At 29.8% G+C, this 18,205-nt stretch overlaps 2 protein-coding genes across 7 annotated transcripts in view; one reads left to right on the top strand and one right to left on the bottom strand.

Moving 5' to 3' along the window:
* Nucleotides 1–8,927, bottom strand: part of Jvl (javelin-like) — a 74,356-nt gene extending 65,429 nt beyond the window's left edge. For 4 of the 6 annotated variants that reach the window (XR_010309239.1, XR_010309240.1, XR_010309241.1 and 1 more), the window contains exon 1: nucleotides 8,505–8,925. Coding sequence is in view for 3 of the 6 variants with exons in the window: in XM_064215954.1 (XP_064072024.1) it covers nucleotides 8,505–8,570 (66 nt within the window). In the remaining 3 variants the exon portion in view is untranslated. Of the gene's footprint in view, nucleotides 1–8,504 lie in introns of all 6 variants that reach the window. The other 2 variants (XM_064215951.1, XM_064215952.1) reach the window with 1 other exon arrangement.
* A 546-nt stretch (nucleotides 8,928–9,473) lies between these two features.
* On the top strand, nucleotides 9,474–15,854 carry LOC113403773 (WW domain-containing oxidoreductase). Its single transcript, XM_026644364.2, has 7 exons — nucleotides 9,474–9,634; nucleotides 9,762–9,999; nucleotides 10,417–10,685; nucleotides 10,872–11,051; nucleotides 11,871–11,985; nucleotides 12,901–13,041; nucleotides 15,421–15,854. The coding sequence occupies exons 1-7, from the start codon at nucleotides 9,546–9,548 to the stop codon at nucleotides 15,652–15,654; spliced, it is 1,266 nt and encodes a 421-aa protein (XP_026500149.2). The 5' UTR covers nucleotides 9,474–9,545; the 3' UTR covers nucleotides 15,655–15,854.
* The last annotated feature ends 2,351 nt before the right edge of the window (nucleotides 15,855–18,205 follow it).

Below are 18,205 nucleotides of genomic sequence, written 5' to 3'. Positions count from 1 at the left end.
AGTTTTGGCAACGTTCGCTTGGAAAGCGGCCGGATTGAAAAATATCGCCTTGACTACTCTGACATAACCAGCTCAAGTATATCTAAAACTATGCTACATATTTACTATATAATCTAGGTTCATCTTGAAATTATAAACTATAATATGAAAATTCCATATCAATCGGATTAGTCGATTTTACATGAACCAAGATTCAAATCTTTAAATAATACTTGTATTATTGACTGAAACCATTACGAAAACTAATTCAATTAATTAATATTTATAATTATTATTGTTCGTTAAGTAAAACCATTACGTAAGTAAAGACATTTTGTATAATACTATTTATACATAGTGCTATAAGAATTGAATGTCGTTTGGAAGGTCATGTATAGACTAAAGTCTAGAGCAACTAGCATGAGGAACAAATTTCATATGTGCAAAGTTTCTAACACCAGAATAAAATTACATAATGTATTGATCTAGATGATTATGAATTTAATACGAATTTAACAATACTAAAGAGAGTATTAGGATTTTAACACAATTATCAATATCTGTCGTAGAGAGTCTTACGACTAACACACTAAGTAAGCCGTAAATGACTGGAAAAATGATGGAAGCATAAATAATATGATTTTTTTACAAAAAGGAGATTGTTTAATCTGGAAACATCGGGCTTATAATTACATACCTTGACAAGTAAACACAGATATATATATATATATTACGTCGAGTGTTATGTGTACATGTTAGGCGATAGTTAAGTGGGTAGGCAGTAGGAGTAGGATTGAAATATTTTTGTAGCTAGGTATTATATTTAAATAAAAATAGTCAATAACGGCATTTGATTCTGCATTCATATATTTATCTAAACTGACTTCTTCAGATAGTATTTATTTTTAATAAGAATTTACTTTCTTTTTTTTTTTTTGTTATTTACATTTTTATCCTACACAATTATAATTAATTAGCTGGCCCTTGTACGTAAATAAGCGCTGTAAATATTCATTAAAAGATTAATTTGTGTCGTCATAATTATCAATATTACTGTAATGTTTATTATTATTAGGAAAAACAAATAACAATATTACGAACAATGATTCTGTCATATCTGTATTGGTTTATACGTTTCTATATTAGTCGTTGTATTAATATCATCTTTATCTTATAAATTTACTATTTTTTACACAGATGCCCAATGAAATTAAGGAATTACTAATATTCCTATTTACCCCAACTTTTAAGCTTAAAGCTTGGGTTAGGAGTGGGGACGACAAGCCCAAGGGGTCAGAATCGACGACTTTTTACATCGCAAAGCGTCAATAGCCATTGCGCTAATGATGCTTTGAATACATATCAAATATATTATTTATATCCTATAGTTATTTCCAAACGTTTCAGTCGTGTATAAAGGAAGGAAATATTCTGTATGGAAACATTCGATATGTTTCATGACGATGCGAATTACGAAGTCAGGAAGCTAAAAAGTAGCTCACGCAAATGAAGCCGAAGAATATCGACGTAATTACACAGGAAACTGAGATCGTACCTAATATTTGAGCATATTTTAAGAAAATACACATACAAATTGGTTAAAATTATTATTCTCTTTCAAGTCTACAACTTAATTTAGATTCCTAAAATCTACCTTTGAATTTATTTATGTTATACTTTTCATTGAATATTACTTTTTACTAAAATTGTAAATACGATAGTTTTGAATGTTTTTTACTCAATTGTGTTCTAACTTGTAAACGGATCCTAATGTTTAGTATTTGAAAAAGTTACATATAAAACAGAAATGAGGATAAAAATAAAAAGAAAATAAAATAGCTACCTATATATTTTGAGATATATAATATATTTAAATGTCCATATCTCATAAACGACCAATAGTTTGATAATACATTTTCACATACATTAATATTTTTTAAAATATTTATTTGGAATACAGACGAGTAAGTAGGTCAACTAATGGTGAGTGGTCACGCCTATAAACACTGACACTGCAAGAAGTACAAACCACTCCTTACATAGTCAATACGCGGTCAACCAGGCGATCTCATGTTATGCCCCTTGAGTCTATATTTACTAGCTATTTATTCTATTTTATCTTTGACAATAATCCAATGTTTAAAATATTTATATTAAGTCAAAATATAACACAGGTAACTAGTTTAATTAGCTATTCAATTCAAAAACGGCGTCGTGATGGACGGAAGACGTAGTGGCGAATACCATTCAGGAAGCTGATTGAACAGCGCCGTTTAGTAAAATGACTAGGCTATTTATTTAAAGGGTAATTAAACTTATTGGCTGCAACATAGATATGGTTTTTAAGGTAGGTCAAATGGGCAACTTGATGGTAAGTGGTCACTACATCGTTAATGTTGCCAACCTTGGCAGCTAAGATATTATCTCCCTTGTGCTTTAAGTTACACAGGCTTACTCATCTTTCAAACCGGAACACAACAATACTAAGTAATGCTATTTGGCAGTAGAATATCTTATAAGTGGGCGCCACCTACCCAGACCGGCTTATTTTTTTTTATAAAATTAGTCGACGTGACGTCATTACATAAATTTTAATAGTAAATAAGCGTATGGTACTTAATTGACAATACATAATATATGAAAAGATACATCGTTTACGTCGTCTCTAACTAGGATGTAGTTCAACTCAACCTCAAATAGATGTCAATGCTCTAACAAGTGACTACGTTGCGGTTAGAAATCATAAGAAACGGGGAAGTAGAATAATTGACGGTACTCTAATACGTGCCATTATAGTAATTATACATCAAATGTAACATAAAATATCTGTAAATTTGAAATGACGTAAGCGCCAACTGATTGGTTAACAGCTTAAGATCATAATTTCGTATGAACAAAAGTGTGTATTGTATTTAGGTACCTATGTGTGTTTTTGAACAATTAATTGCTTGCACTTTCTAGTTTTAAGATAGTATATAGTATAGTTATATAGTAAATGTGCACAAACTATACATTCTTTTAGATAAATATATATATATTTTTTTGTTACCACAGAGTCCACATGAATTAACGCTTCAGAAGACACCAATGTATATAAATTGATTGAGCGGGTAAATGTTAAATGATTTAGATCTTCAATTGTTCTTTTTCGAACTGACCTGAGCAATAAGAAAAAAAATATACTTACGTAAATACGACGCAAACGTATATTCGCTGTTTTATTTTATTTATTTATTTCATTTGTAAACTGACTAATTACATGTTAAATATGTACATTATTATACTATATTAGGGGTGATACACACACTGATATTTATGTACATCAGTCACAAGTTTACGCCGCATTAACGAAAAATACATTTAACTAAACTATATAAACAAAACAACATAAAAATATAATTATGTAACATAAACCTAGGGTATGACTCACCGATATATGATCGGTGGGTTATCTATACTAATATTATAAATACGAAAGCAACTCTGTCTAATACCTCTTCACGCTAAAGCTGATTAATTGATTTAGTTGAAATGTGGTATAGAGATACTTTGAGTCCTGGGGAAAGAAATACTTTTTTTAACTCACCCTCGAGGAGGAAAAATGCGAGGTAACGGTTTGTATGCTAGAGGTAAAATTTTATACTTTTCGCGCGGGTAAAACCGTAAGTTTAACTAGTTTCGTTTATATCATTAATTTAATCTTGCGTTTTGACGTTTCATTCCCTCAAATAATGTTTATATTAATTTGAAACCCCTCATGAATTATAAAAAAATCTGAGTCAAAGATATTGTCCATACGCATTTAAGATGGGGAGACCTTTGACGAGCAGCTACTGGTCCGTTTGTTTTGAGAAGTAAAAACAAAAGTTGAAACTTTCAAAAATCTTAAACAAAATCACAAGAACAAAATAAAATAAGTATATACAATTTAATTATAAGTAGTAATCTAGTCATAAACTTATTCCATGTATAATTACGACTTAGCCGACCTTTAGGTCAATCAATACATAAAGTTTGTATGTACATCGAAGGTTCCGCACCATGTAAGGTTTAAGTATTTGATTTGAATAAAGGACAGGGAACGAACGAGATTTCATCAGTTTCAATGCATTATTTTTTATAGTGAAATGTTTCTTTTTATTTATTCAACTAAATATTTTCCTTAAGAGTTGAGTTGAGGGCCTTTACCCAGCAGTGAGACGTCTAAGAGCTTACTCACTTTTTTTTAAAGACAAATGAACGAAGGTTTTCTTACACGTCTTACTTTTTCATTTCGCTACGAATAAACTTTAATTTTTTTTAATCTATATTGTTTGCGATTATTATTTATCAATAACGGTCTGTTACATGCACCGAATTACATAAACAGAACATTACGTTTATTAGGAATCTGATTCTCGTAACGACACCGTCATCAAATATCACATAAAAATTTAATTCAATCGAATGAGGTAAATAATTTTGCAATAAATCGGTAAATGTAGTCGGTGTTATGTAAGTAGTATAGTAAACAATAGTTCATATGCGTCAGATGCAATATTGGGTCCAAATAAAAATGCTGGATCTAGATTAAGACATTACACACGATATTGAGTGATGATATTCGATAGAAAACTTATTTAATGATTTTCATTTAAAATTATGTTTTAATAGTAAGATTCGATAGGGGGAAAACAAAACAACATTTTTTGAAAATATTTTTTATTTTACTTGTCTAAATATTTGATTCAATACTGCAATATTTTACACTATCAAATCGGTGGGAGCGGAGGGATAAGATAGATATAAAAATAAAAATCTTACAATAAATATATACACAAGTTAATAAAGTAATCTATTAGCTTACCCGATTCTATATTTAATTCTGACATTATCTTTACATAGCGTAATATCTACTCTACGTGAACACGCACCATTTTCACCACTTTCCATTTCGGACGCCACACTTTTTTCATAATTCAGGTTATAAATGAAACCATTTGTAGTTTATACATATATTACAAAATTACGTGTAACACACAGCACTAAGGTCACAGAACGATCGTTTCGCAAGACAAAAATGTACTGACGGATTAACTGAACTCTGAACATTGCCAACTGGGTAGATAGGTTTTGCAGCAGCAGACACGCGATTTATACGTAACTATACAATGTTAATATCGAAAGTTCACGAAATATAACAATAAATAAGCATTAATATTGAAGTCTATGATCTAAATTTATAATTTATTTTTGTGTTAAAGTAATTAGTTAGACTACCTATATGTCCAATTTTCTATCCCAGTGGAAATTAGCTAAGTATTTTAATATATATTTCATATAGTTGATATGCGACGGCAATTACTTGATTCATAAGGTTTCATATTAAACCCCAAAGCATTTTTAAATTTTTAAAAAGGTACTGTTATGTATCATGCCATGAGAACACCGAATATTTTTAAAACCGTGTTTTCGCAGCGATGAAATTTTTGTGTCAACGAAACGTCTATTAAATATTAGTACACGCGAGCACCAGGATGCTCCTGGTACGAGCTTTGCCTTGAACATGCAATATCTGAAGGCAACACAATTTTTGCCTAAACTATAAGTATCTACTTAGGTACCTCTTTTATGGAGCCTTCGACAATTTATGAGTGTATGTTTAAGAATGAATAAATTTTATTAATCTAAAATTATAACAATTTTCACAGTTCATGTTTTATAAAGATTTTAAATTCATTTATACATTAAAGAGAAAAATTAAAAAATATTTTGCGTTATAAATCATTTCACTAATAAATTGTAATTGAAGCTAATGATTAAATTATAACAATTAAGTACGTTTCCAGCAATAACTATGCGATTCCAAGCCGCAAAAAAATATCCTAAATCAATACATTCCCATAGGTTTCCTAGCTTGCAGTGGAAGCGTGAGAGTAATAACGATTGCACTAAACAATTAATACATCATGAGTGATTATTTCGTGTAAATTAAATTGTGTCAAATGCCTGCCCCACATCGTATTGTCTCGCCGTGGGATCAACGCGCCACTTATTGTTCATCGAGAAGCAAATTGTCGGTAAAATAGAAAATGGTGAACAATGGTATGATTTTTTTTTTATTCCCGCGCTAAGCCAGTTCGTATCAGAGTATTCGTATTTATTCTCCTCACTTCGGCATTTACATCAGGCCTTACAATAATATCGCGAAACGGTGCAATCTGAATTATGCTAATTAATGTGCCTCTATGTGTTAGTTACACCTTAATTGTAAAATAAATAATATCTGCTATATACTAATCGAATTTCTAGTTATTAAACTTTACGAAAACATTCTTTTTAATAATAAAATAAATGAAAGTATTTTATTTTTAGTGTAATTATTTCATTTAAAAAACACATGACTCTTAATTCCATTTGCAATAAAATCACATTAACTTATTAACGTTGATTAAAATAAAACATTAAGCCGAAAACAATTGAGAAACAATTAAATTTCAGAAGTAAAGTCTTTTTGCTGACGATTTATAATCAGAAATCTCGAGTTTCACTTTGCTTTCCTTGCTTCATAAGAAACTGCAGTTATATGCGCATAAAAATGATAACACATCAATGTAGCGAGCGTCGTCGCCATCACAACACAAGGAAATATTTACCGATCGTCGTAAAGATAAATTGAGTAAAACTCTGAGCTTACCTAATACACTTGTTTGATGGATCGAAATACGTAATAGTTACGAAAAAAAACGATAACTATTATTGTAAGATATTGTAATTCAATAAATAATAGAAAATATGTCTGCTATTTCTACATATATTTCTCCGTCTAATAGTTTAATTGAATCCATCCAAATATCTGTAGAAGAGAATACATCACAAATCATTTGTGGTGAGGTATTTGTTAATACATTCATAGTAAATTTATTTTATTTTGTAACTACAATTAAAAAAAAATAATGTAGCTATGACTAATGAATATAACAGTAATATAACATAAATTTAATAATAACAAGTGCCTAATGTGCACTACTGGAACTATTTTAATTATAAAGCTTCACCACACCATAACATTGTATTTTACAAGCCTATTACATGCACATGATGGGTTTTTTACCATGTGCATCTCATTAGCTTAATAACCATCAAAAACATGGGCGACACCACTACCAATAAATTGGTGTTGTTGTTTTGCTTCATGTTACCTTAAGTTTGCCAGAATAGTGGTCATATTTTAGTTTCTTTGTTGCTCTATATTGTCATAGTTATCATACAATCTCAATAACAAATAAATAGGCTGTGCAGGTGGGCTAGCAGAGTAATAGCAAATGATAATTTGTGCATTTCACTAATTAAGCTTTAAGCTTTGTAATATTATTATAAATGCCACCATCTTTTATTCAGTATTCAATAATAATTCAATTCAGCCAGTAAACATGAAAAAGTACTCCTCGTACTTAAGTGTCCTAGTTTAATAAACTTTATTAAGAACATTTAACATTGTAACAAGGGCTGTCATTTATTTTTTGTATACCTAGTAATGAATATAACAGCCTTAATAAAAAAGTATGAACAGTAAGTGTTTAGTTTTCTTGTTTAAATATTAAATTACTGATGTTACAAATTGACAAATGTTACACACTAATTTAACACTTATTGGACATTCAAAATGAGAAGAACAAGTGTTGTGTTACTGTACAATTTTTATACAATATAAGATTTAAATATTTCTATTATATTATAGATTAAGAGAAGACACTGGGACAAGTGTAATATATATACATAAGCTTTTAATACATCTTGGATAATATATTGATAATGATTTACAACTCTCACAGTGCCATATGTGTGAACAAAGATGACTAAAGAAGTCTGCAATGGTTATAAATAATATCTAACTTGTAAAAATAATCCCAAATTTTAAGTTTATATACCATTTGGTATCATTAGTATGTTATCTCTTGGATGTTTTAAGGGCTTACTTATCGAATGTTTACTGCATGCATATCAATTGCATGTTTTAAGTGCCACAATCCCTTATAGAGAAGTGTCTACAAATCTTCTAGCACCAATCCAACAAAAGCATTCCTATGTAGGGTTCTAAAAAATACTTCATCCACCCAAACTAAATTTAATCAGATAATCTAATTTTAATTAATCTGATTGTACATAAATTGTTATTGTTAAATCTAATACAATTTCAGGGTCTATTAATATTCATAAGTAAATTTTATGATAAAATACAAATCTAATAAAACTAGATTTGAGTAATTAGCTAAAATGCAGAGATGATTTTTTTTTAATACTTGAAAATACTATACTGCTTTTATAAAAACATCAATTAAGGTGTTTTTATGTAAAACAATATATAATTATAAAATGTGGGTACAGTTGAATAAAATACAAGGCATTGGTACAATACAATAGAATAAATAAATGTATCTACATGTGGTGTATCTTTTCAGACTGCATTTTGACATTATTCTGCATGCTTATTGAATTAATGCTATATTTTCCCTGACAATATTTAACTTGAAACTATCACTTACCACATTATTGTAATTGAAGGCTGCTGAGCCAGGAGCGAAATATTCTCTATTTATTTTATCACCCATCACGACGATATATGAACCACCAGTATGAAAACATCCAATCACAAAAAACACTCACAAAAATCATTTTAATGTCCAAAACATTTCGAAAACTTTTAAACACTCAAAATACAAAAGGTTCTTTTGTAAACCCATTTTTCATTAACCGTTGGGAGCGTCCGAACTAGCATTGTTTAGACACATAATTTATTAAAATATAATTGTTAATTTTTTATTATCATGTCTACACCTATAAATACGCTACTTTGGAATTAATCGATTAAAAAGATGATTTGCTACGAATTTATTATATTGTAATAACTTTTTCTGAAATTTATCCAACACTTGACAATTTACCTTGACACACAAACGGTAAATTGGATACTTGGACTTAAATTATGTTAGACAAATGTTTAAAGTATGGGCACAAAAATTTTCCGAATATACATCATGAAATATATCATTTCCAATGTATGTAAATACATAAAGCTTTATCATAAAAATATATTATAAAATCCATTTGTTAGTATCGATATTTCGAGAGCATCCGAACGCATTTAATATTATTGGTTATGGCAATCATATAATAAATATAATAAATATTTTAATATATTTAATTAATTTATATAATAAATAATATTTTAATATCTGCTTATAAAAAATGACTCTAAAACACTTGTTTCTATAGTCATTTAATAAATTTTAAAAAATATTAGAGTTGCCAGTACAGTAAGGTATTATTTTTGTTGAATTTGTGTAAATCCATAAATTGTTAAAAACAAATAAAAATCGTTTTCCTTATTTGTTTTTTTTTTAATAATTGATTTTACTTGGATAAGCATCAGTGAAAAATAATATAATTGCCAGTGCTCTTTTTATGCTAAAAATTTATTTGACATATTGTTGTTACACTGCTATGTATAGAAATATAATACCTACTGTTTCAAAATATTTTTAAATCATTTGTCTCTTTAATTTATTTCTGTAGTATAAGACAAAATGCACAATTTAGACTCTGACAGTGAAGACGAACTACCTCCAGGATGGGAAGAAAAATCAACCGAAGATGGAAATGTTTATTTTGTTAAGTAAGCAATTTATAGTGATTTTAAAGTTAATTTTCTTTACTATTATTTAACAATTTGCAATGTCATTAGTGTCTAATATATCAAAGAATGTGGTCCTTTTTATTAAATTTATTTTTACATATTCCAGTACATGTAATAATAAAATACAGTGGACTCATCCTCGCACAGGACATAAGAAAGTTATTCCGAAAGATTTACCCTTCGGTTGGACAAAAACCATGGATGAAAACGGCAAGCCTTTGTACATACAACAAGAAACTGGAAACAAAACTTATGTAGATCCAAGATTAGCATTCGCAAAGGAGGAGAAAAAGCATGTAAATGATTTCCGCCAAAGGTTTGATGGCTCGTCCACAGCTTTTCAGGTAATTATTTAAATGAATAAAATTATTAATACTTCAATTTCATAGAAGCTTAAAGTATTAAAAGTAATATACATAGAAGCTTAAAGTATTAAAAGTAATATACATAGAAGCTTAAAGTATTTCACAAAAGAATATTTACATTACAAAAGGTACATTTTAACATTGTCTCTCTCTCCTCATATAGTATTTATTTTGTTTCATTTCAAATTATAATTTCCATATATTCCAAAATATAATCAAACTACAGCAGCCAAAACAAATGATGCTGCAGATTACATTAATCATTAAGTAAAGTTAGTAAATCTGATTGTTCATCATTCTAGAAACTGATGCTTAGTTACTTATAACATAATAAATATTGTTGTTTCTGTTTGCTTTCTATATTTAAAGCAATATACTTTAATCCATGTTTTACAGGTTCTTCATGGTGTGGATCTATCTGGCAAATATGCACTTATAACAGGATGCAATGCAGGCATTGGGTTTGAAACTGCAAAATCCTTGGCAAGGCATGGCTGTAATATATTATTAGCTAATCGCAATATGGAAGCCACACAACAAGCAATTGAACAGATTGTCAAAGATACTAAAGTATCAGAAGACAACCTTAAATCAATATACCTGGACTTGGGCTCATTGAATAGTGTTAAAAAATGTGCTATGGCTGTAAGAACAGTTTTTTCAAAGTGAGTTTTTTACTTTTGATAAAAGAACAATAAATAGGAATGGTGATTTATGAATTGATAATAACAATAAACAATATATAAAATAATAATAATAAACAATATAAATAATTTATAATTCTTTAAGGACTAAGAATATGATTTATTATTTTTTTACCTTGTTTTATAACAATTATATTAATATTTCAGTCACCTTGATATGTTAATATTGAATGCTGGTGTTTTTGGACTCTCATATGAAGAGACAGAGGATAAATTGGATAGAACATTTCAAGTAAATCATCTGTCACACACATATTTAGCATTATTATTAGAACCGTTACTGAAGAAAGGGTCCAGAGTAGTGTTTGTGTCTTCGGAATCACACAGGTAATAATTAATGAAATGATTACTATGTTGAAGTAGTTTTACTTATTTATTTATTGTATTTTTTTTTATAGTAATAGTTATTTTGAAGCTTCTACAATTTATAAATTCACAGAAGATAGATACTCTGTATCCCCTTACTCTCATAATCAGATGTAATAGTAAATCTCACAAACGGAATGAGTTCAGATGCAGGACCAAAGGTTACAAGCTTTCCGAGGCACAGGAGTCTACACATTTCCATCTTCCAGACTCCAAGGCTATTATTGACCAGACCTGGGATCTGCCTCATTTTTTTAGGGGTTAGGTAAAGCCACAAATTTCGATATTCTGGGTTCATGGAAAATGATTTATAAGACAATCATTATTTTGTTTTTTATAAAAAATTAAAATGGTGTAGGTTGGCAGACAAGGATATGGGCCATCTGATGGTAAGTGGTCCCCCCATAGACAATGGCACTGGAAGAAATACTAACCATTCCTTACATCACCAATGTGCTACCAACCTTGGAAACTAAGATATTATGTCCCTTGTACCTGTAATTACACTGGCTCACTCACCCCTCAAACCAGAACACAACAATACTGAGTACTGTTGTTCACTACCCAGATGGGCTTGCACAAAGCCCTACAATCAAGTTTCATTTTCAAAAATAATTTGTGAATGTTAATGGAATATTTTAATACTAAATTGAATGAAAAAATTGGATAAAGTCACCAATAAATACTAATTCTATTTTTACATCTTATATAGGCTCAAATGACCTTTACAAAAAAAATCCTTTTAAAATATAGAATATCACATCTTAATCTTTATTTCAGAATGGCGAGCTTAAAAAATGTTTTTGTAAAACAAAATCTTGCACATCCAAAAGATCAATACAGTACATTGATAGCTTATAATAATTCTAAATTATATAATGTTATTACTGCAAAGGCAAGTAAACTTCTCATGTAATTTTTATTGAATGTAAAATATTATAACTTCATTTGGAAGAGCTGTTAGGGTGGCGATTATTGAACCTCATTTATGCAGTAGTGTTATTTAATAAAATAAATAACTGAAATGGACAATGGTACCGACTGGGTTAGAATATGTTTTTTTTTCTGTACAAATATTGTATATCTATCCAAATTTTAACTTGATGTTAAAAAACCTAATTATGTGCAATACATAATGTTTATGTCCCGAAATTTAACGATTATTGAAATCCAGGCCATAAAAAGATACACAGATACACATAAAAAGATCAGTACTTTAAGATATATTATTTTGTCAAAAATTGTATATCTTTCCTAAATTGTGTATTTCAAATGGATGATGACAATGATAAAGACATTATAGGCTGCACTAATATTTATTAATGCAGCCTATAATGCAGTCTATAATGCTTTTTTTTATGGCATTGGTTGGCGGATGAGCATATGGGCCAACTAATGGTAAGTGGTCACCAGGGCCCATAGACAAAGGCGTTGTAAGAAATATTAACCATTCCTTACATCACCTATGTGCCACCAACCTTGGGAACTAAGATGTTATGTCCCTTATGCCTGTGATTACACTGGCTCACTCACCCTTCTAACCGGAACACAACAATACAGAGTACTGTTATTTGGCGGTAGAATATCTGATGAGCGGGTGGTACCTATCCAGACAGGCTAGCACAAAGCCCTACCACCAAGTAAATGTCTATGTAATGTTCTTAGTAGTTTATGTACTAGGCTAGAATAGGTCGTCAAAAATGATAAGTTAAATAATGTATTATAAATATATTTAATGTATAGAGTTTTTTTTAACTTTTTGTGATTAACTTTATTTATTAACATTAACAAACAAATTAAAATATTCCAGATATTAAGTGAAGAATGGAAACATAAGGGTATTGCTGTAAATTCTTTGCATCCTGGAAACATGGTTTATACAAATCTGCCCAAAAGTTGGTGGTTTTATCAAATGTTATTTATGATGGTGCGACCTTTTACCAAGTCTTTAGTAAGTAAACATATTTAATGAAAACACAATAACTTAATTAAATTTATATATCACGAATAACTGTATTCTCAAGTTAATTGTTTTTAATGTAATATGAACAATATTACATTAAAAATAATTTTCTCTTGAAAAGGATTATTTATTATTATTATTATTAAATTACTGCAGTTGTTGCAAGTAATGGAATGGTTAAATATATATTGGTAGAGGTCTATGTTATCTTCGGTTATGATAGCAATCTGCCAGATTGGCTGAAGCCAATCTCTATGGACATAGAGCTTTTTGCCCAGTACTGTCTCCTAACACATAGTATCTACTGTTAATAATAGTGCTGGGAGTTTTTTTCAGAAACGGTTTTAAGAACTAGTTCTTTTATAAAGAACGAACGAACTGTTTCTTGATCGTAGAACAAATAGCTTTAAAACGAACGAGATGACACTCGGCACCGGCCGTCGTTTTGGTACTGCTTCGCAAAACGTTTTCGATCACGTGAAACTAACTAAACACTCTATTTTAATGGCCGTAAGGACTATTATTGTATGAATATTAAACCAGTTCTAAAGAACTACTTTGGATTTGAAGTAACGAATATGCTATAATGAATCTTATTCCTAAAGAAATACAATACAAATTTGGCTGTAGAAGAACGAACTAAATCGAAAAACCATTTTGTTGGTACTGCTGCGCGAACCGGTTCTTATCACGTGAAACTAACTAAACACTCTATTTTAATGGCCGTAAGGACTATTATTGTATGAATATTAAACCAGTTCTAAAGAACTACTTTGGATTAGAAGTAACGAATATGCTATAATGAATCTTATTCCTAAAGAAATACAATACAAATTTGGCTGTAGAAGAACGAACTAAATCGAAAAACCATTTTGTTGGTACTGCTGCGCGAACCGGTTCTTATCACGTGAAACTAACTAAACACTCTATTTTAATGGCCGTAAGGACTATTATTGTATGAATATTAAACCAGTTCTAAAGAACTACTTTGGATTTGAAGTAACGAATATGCTATAATGAATCTTATTCCTAAAGAAATACAATACAAATTTGGCTGTAGAAGAACGAACTAAATCGAAAAACCATTTTGTTGGTACTGCTGCGCGAACCGGTTCTTATCACGTGAAACTAACTAAACACTCTATTTTAATGGCCGTAAGGACTATTATTGTATGAATATTAAACCAGTTCTAAAGAACTACTTTGGATTTGAAGTAACGAATATGCTATAATGAATCTTATTCCTAAAGAAATACAATACAAATTTGGCTGTAGAAGAACGAACTAAATCGAAAAACCATTTTGTTGGTACTGCTGCGCGAACCGGTTCTTATCACGTGAAACTAACTAAACACTCTATTTTAATGGCCGTAAGGACTATTATTGTATGAATATTAAACCAGTTCTAAAGAACTACTTTGGATTTGAAGTAACGAATATGCTATAATAAATCTTATTCCTAAAGAAATACAATACAAATTTGGCTGTAGAAGAACGAACTAAATCGAAAAACCATTTTGTTGGTACTGCTGCGCGAACCGGTTCCTATCACGTGTAACTGACTAAACACTTTATTTTGATGACTGTAAGGACTATTATTGTATGAATATTAAACCAGTTATAAGGAACTACTTTGGATTTGAAGTATCGAATATGCTACAATGAATCTTATTTCTAAAGAAATACAAGAATCAATAAAAATTACGAAACAAAAAAAAGTTTTCGTGGGCTCCTTATACGCTTATTTTTTTTTTATTACAGATTTAGTATTAACTGTTTAATAATATTATTAATCGGGTAATCCTCAGCCGTAATAGTTGAAATTACAAATAATTTAAAAATATTTCTTAACTTTTTTTTTTACATGCAATTAAGCACGGAGCGTGACGGAGAATTAATCCAAATAAATTATAGGGTCGACTATTTTCAAAATTATATAATATGACTCCAGTGTTGAACATACATTATTTCAGTAATGTATCGTAAATATAGTAAGTTCTCGAACCTAAGAAAACAAATCGGTTTTTTTTATAACCGTTTCAAAGAACTGTTTTGAAAATGTAAAAAACCGGTTCGTTTCGTTTTACGTAAAATCAGGAATGACCCAGCACTAGTTAATAAGCTATCTTATAGGCACCTAGGTGTTCTAAGTACTTCTAAAACCCATGGAGAAGTCAGACCGTTATGTCTTATCACTTATTGATCTCCAAATCACCGGCATCTTATTGCATATTATTTATATCAGCTTAACAACATAATGACCATTTAGAATATCTTGTAAGGGCCTGATTTCTTATTTACAAATTGTTAATTATTATTATTTTATTGAACAACTTTTCTAATAACATTATTGTATGTTACTTACAGCAACAAGCAGCTGCAACGTCTGTTTACGTCGCAACGGCATCCGAACTGGAAGGCGTTACAGGGCTTTACTTTAATAATTGCTTTTATTGTGAAGAATCAGCCTTAGCTCGGGACAAAGATATAGCAAATGAGATCTTCTCTATATCGCTCGGCATGATAGAAGAGAGAGTAGGTCGAGATAATATAGAAAAATACGTTGATAAATATTGCAATCGAAAGGAGAATGCGACATAAATGATAATATCTCTCGTAATATCAATATATGGAAATTGATTGATTCCACAGGTTTGGTGTTCGGTTGATGAATATTTTGAAGGTTTGGAAAATATTTTAATTACAATGATATGTAATCTTTTTATTATTCACAAGTTAGGTGATTTGGTGGAGATGGAATATTTTAATCAGTTACTTTTTAATCGGGTATCTATATATGTATATTTTTTTATAAAATATTCATCAGAGAAATAAATATATATTATAACAATGGAAATGGTTTTTAGTTTTCGATACTTTTTCCAAAATGTATGTTACTTTAAAAGCTCGAACTACGGTAAATCTTAAGATTTTCCAGTAAAACCTAAGATTGACCGATAATGAATGGTAAATGGTAAATGTAAAATCTTAGGTTTAACTGGAAAATCTTAAGATTTACCTTAGTTCGAGCTTTTAAAGTAACGTGTATAGATTGTAAAAATAATATGTAATCGGTTATGGCATTATAACAATTGTTGAGATTAAAATAAAATGGCTGAAATGTTTACTGTTTAACCAACTTTTTTGTTAATAATAGCAGTCTAAAAAAATTTTCCTATCATATAAAATTTGTTCGTTTTGATAAGAGGCGTCAATACGCCTTATCAAGTGTTGTTAAATAATACAATTTGTGTTTAATATTATTTAAAAGACGACATACTCTGTTAATAATGTATGCCCTATCTTATTCAGAATTTTTATCTGACCATTCTTGGTCATATAAAAGTATAAACAATATTTGGGTTCTTTTTTGGGACATTTACTTAACTAGCGACCCGCCCTGGCTTCACACGGGTGCAATGCTGATACTAAATATACTACAGAATGTCTTACAACGTTGACGGCGTTGTTGTCATCAGACAATACAAGCCGCTATGTTCCTGCGTTTTAAAATTATCAGTGTTTATCTACTATATTGTGCAAGTATTATACATATAAACCTTCCTCTTGAAACAATCTATGTATTTAAAACCGCATTAAAATCCTATGTGTAATTTTAAAGATCAAAGCACACACAGTTACAGACAGCGGTAAGCAACTTTGTTTTATATTATGTAATGATGATATCAGCGATGAGACTTTCTCAGTGGTTTAAAACTCAAGAAAAATAAACAATTAAGTAACATAAATAGATTTATTAACATACAATAAATTTAGTTACGATTTAGGAAAAAGCAAATCATAGAGGTGTTTGACATTCTTGCGCCTCACAGGATCTTGAACAGACCTTTATATCAGAAGATTATAACGTGTCTATCTTAAACTAACGTAAGTACATAAAAATATCACAAGGTTTTTTATCACTTATTATATTTATTGACAAATATGTTTTAGTAATTAAAGATTATTAAGATTTAATACGTATATAAAACGAAGCCGTATGTTCAACTCTGTACGTAACGGTTTTTTATAAGTCGAATATCAATATAATCTGGTAATCATATACATAAAGTTTCACAGATAGAACTTCTACACTACAGAACTGTTATACTTTTGATGTGAAAATAGTGATCGTTAAAAATTGTGAATGTAAAAGGACATTAATGTAATGCGGTTCTATCATTTCTCTATGATCATGTCAAAATATTTTAATTTACAATATAATATTAATATCGTTATTCGTAAACAGTAACTTAACAATAACGAGATTTTCGAAAGTAAATTATAATAGCGGACTAAGCCCGTCAGAGGCCCGGGGTGGCAAAGATGAAAGCCCCCCCAACTTATAATAAAAGTTTATAAAAAATATATATAATATATTGAAGGGACTACTCATATTTAGTCGTAAAAACCGATAGTCGTAACAACCGGTGATGCTTATTTTTTTATGAAGTGGTATTATTGAATGTGCAGGTCATAGGTATTAATAGGCAAAATATGTATATTAATGTTTGAAATTAAATTATATTTCGTTTATTTCAATCAAAACGTATACGTATTAAGAAAGAACAATGTCATTTTCCTGTATGCATAAAATCTGTAATTTTAGTTTGTTTGGAACACTTCTGTCTTGTATACACATTTTGTAATTCACTTTGGAGTTTAATCAGCGTATCGTTATAATGCATGTGAAACTGTTAATTAAAAAGAACAATCTTGCGTAATACACTAACAGCATTGAGACCATAATTCAAAGTTGCCACTGTAAATTGTTCATCAGTTCGTCTTTTTCTTCTTGAACTTCTCGTACAATATCATTTCGTAGCCGGTGCACAAATCGCAATAGACCTATCTACATCAATGCACTCGTCTGCTTCAGTAGTAATTGTTTACAATACGACTCAGCTGGTTCTACAGATATAATTCTCCAAAAACATTAGCGAAATGTGGTCGTTTAATGCGGTATTTCGTAGTAAGCAATGTCATACAAAGCAATATTTTTGATAAGACAGTTATGTAGCATTCAGCCGGGACCTTTGATTTTGGTCAATATAACCGATATGTTGTTCTAAACAATGTCGCCACAAACGGTTTTAACTGTATATATATTTATGTGTAAAAAGTCTAGATGGCTGTAGAGTGACGCGTTTTG

The sequence above is a fragment of the Vanessa tameamea genome, chromosome 10 (assembly GCF_037043105.1).
Source record: "Vanessa tameamea isolate UH-Manoa-2023 chromosome 10, ilVanTame1 primary haplotype, whole genome shotgun sequence".
In the NCBI taxonomy this organism is placed as follows: domain Eukaryota; kingdom Metazoa; phylum Arthropoda; class Insecta; order Lepidoptera; family Nymphalidae; genus Vanessa; species Vanessa tameamea.
Note: the sequence above shows the minus strand (reverse complement) of the source record. Positions and strands in the feature narration are given on the sequence as shown.

Excerpts from the sequence above, each read along its gene's own strand:
- LOC113403773 (XM_026644364.2), top strand. The coding sequence starts at position 9,546 with ATGCACAATTTAGACTCTGACAGTGAAGACGAACTACCTCCAGGATGG. Across the intron at positions 10,686-10,871 it reads GTAAGAACAGTTTTTTCAAA|TCACCTTGATATGTTAATAT; the intron begins GTGAGTTTTTTA and ends TTAATATTTCAG. Across the intron at positions 11,052-11,870 it reads GTGTCTTCGGAATCACACAG|AATGGCGAGCTTAAAAAATG; the intron begins GTAATAATTAAT and ends TCTTTATTTCAG.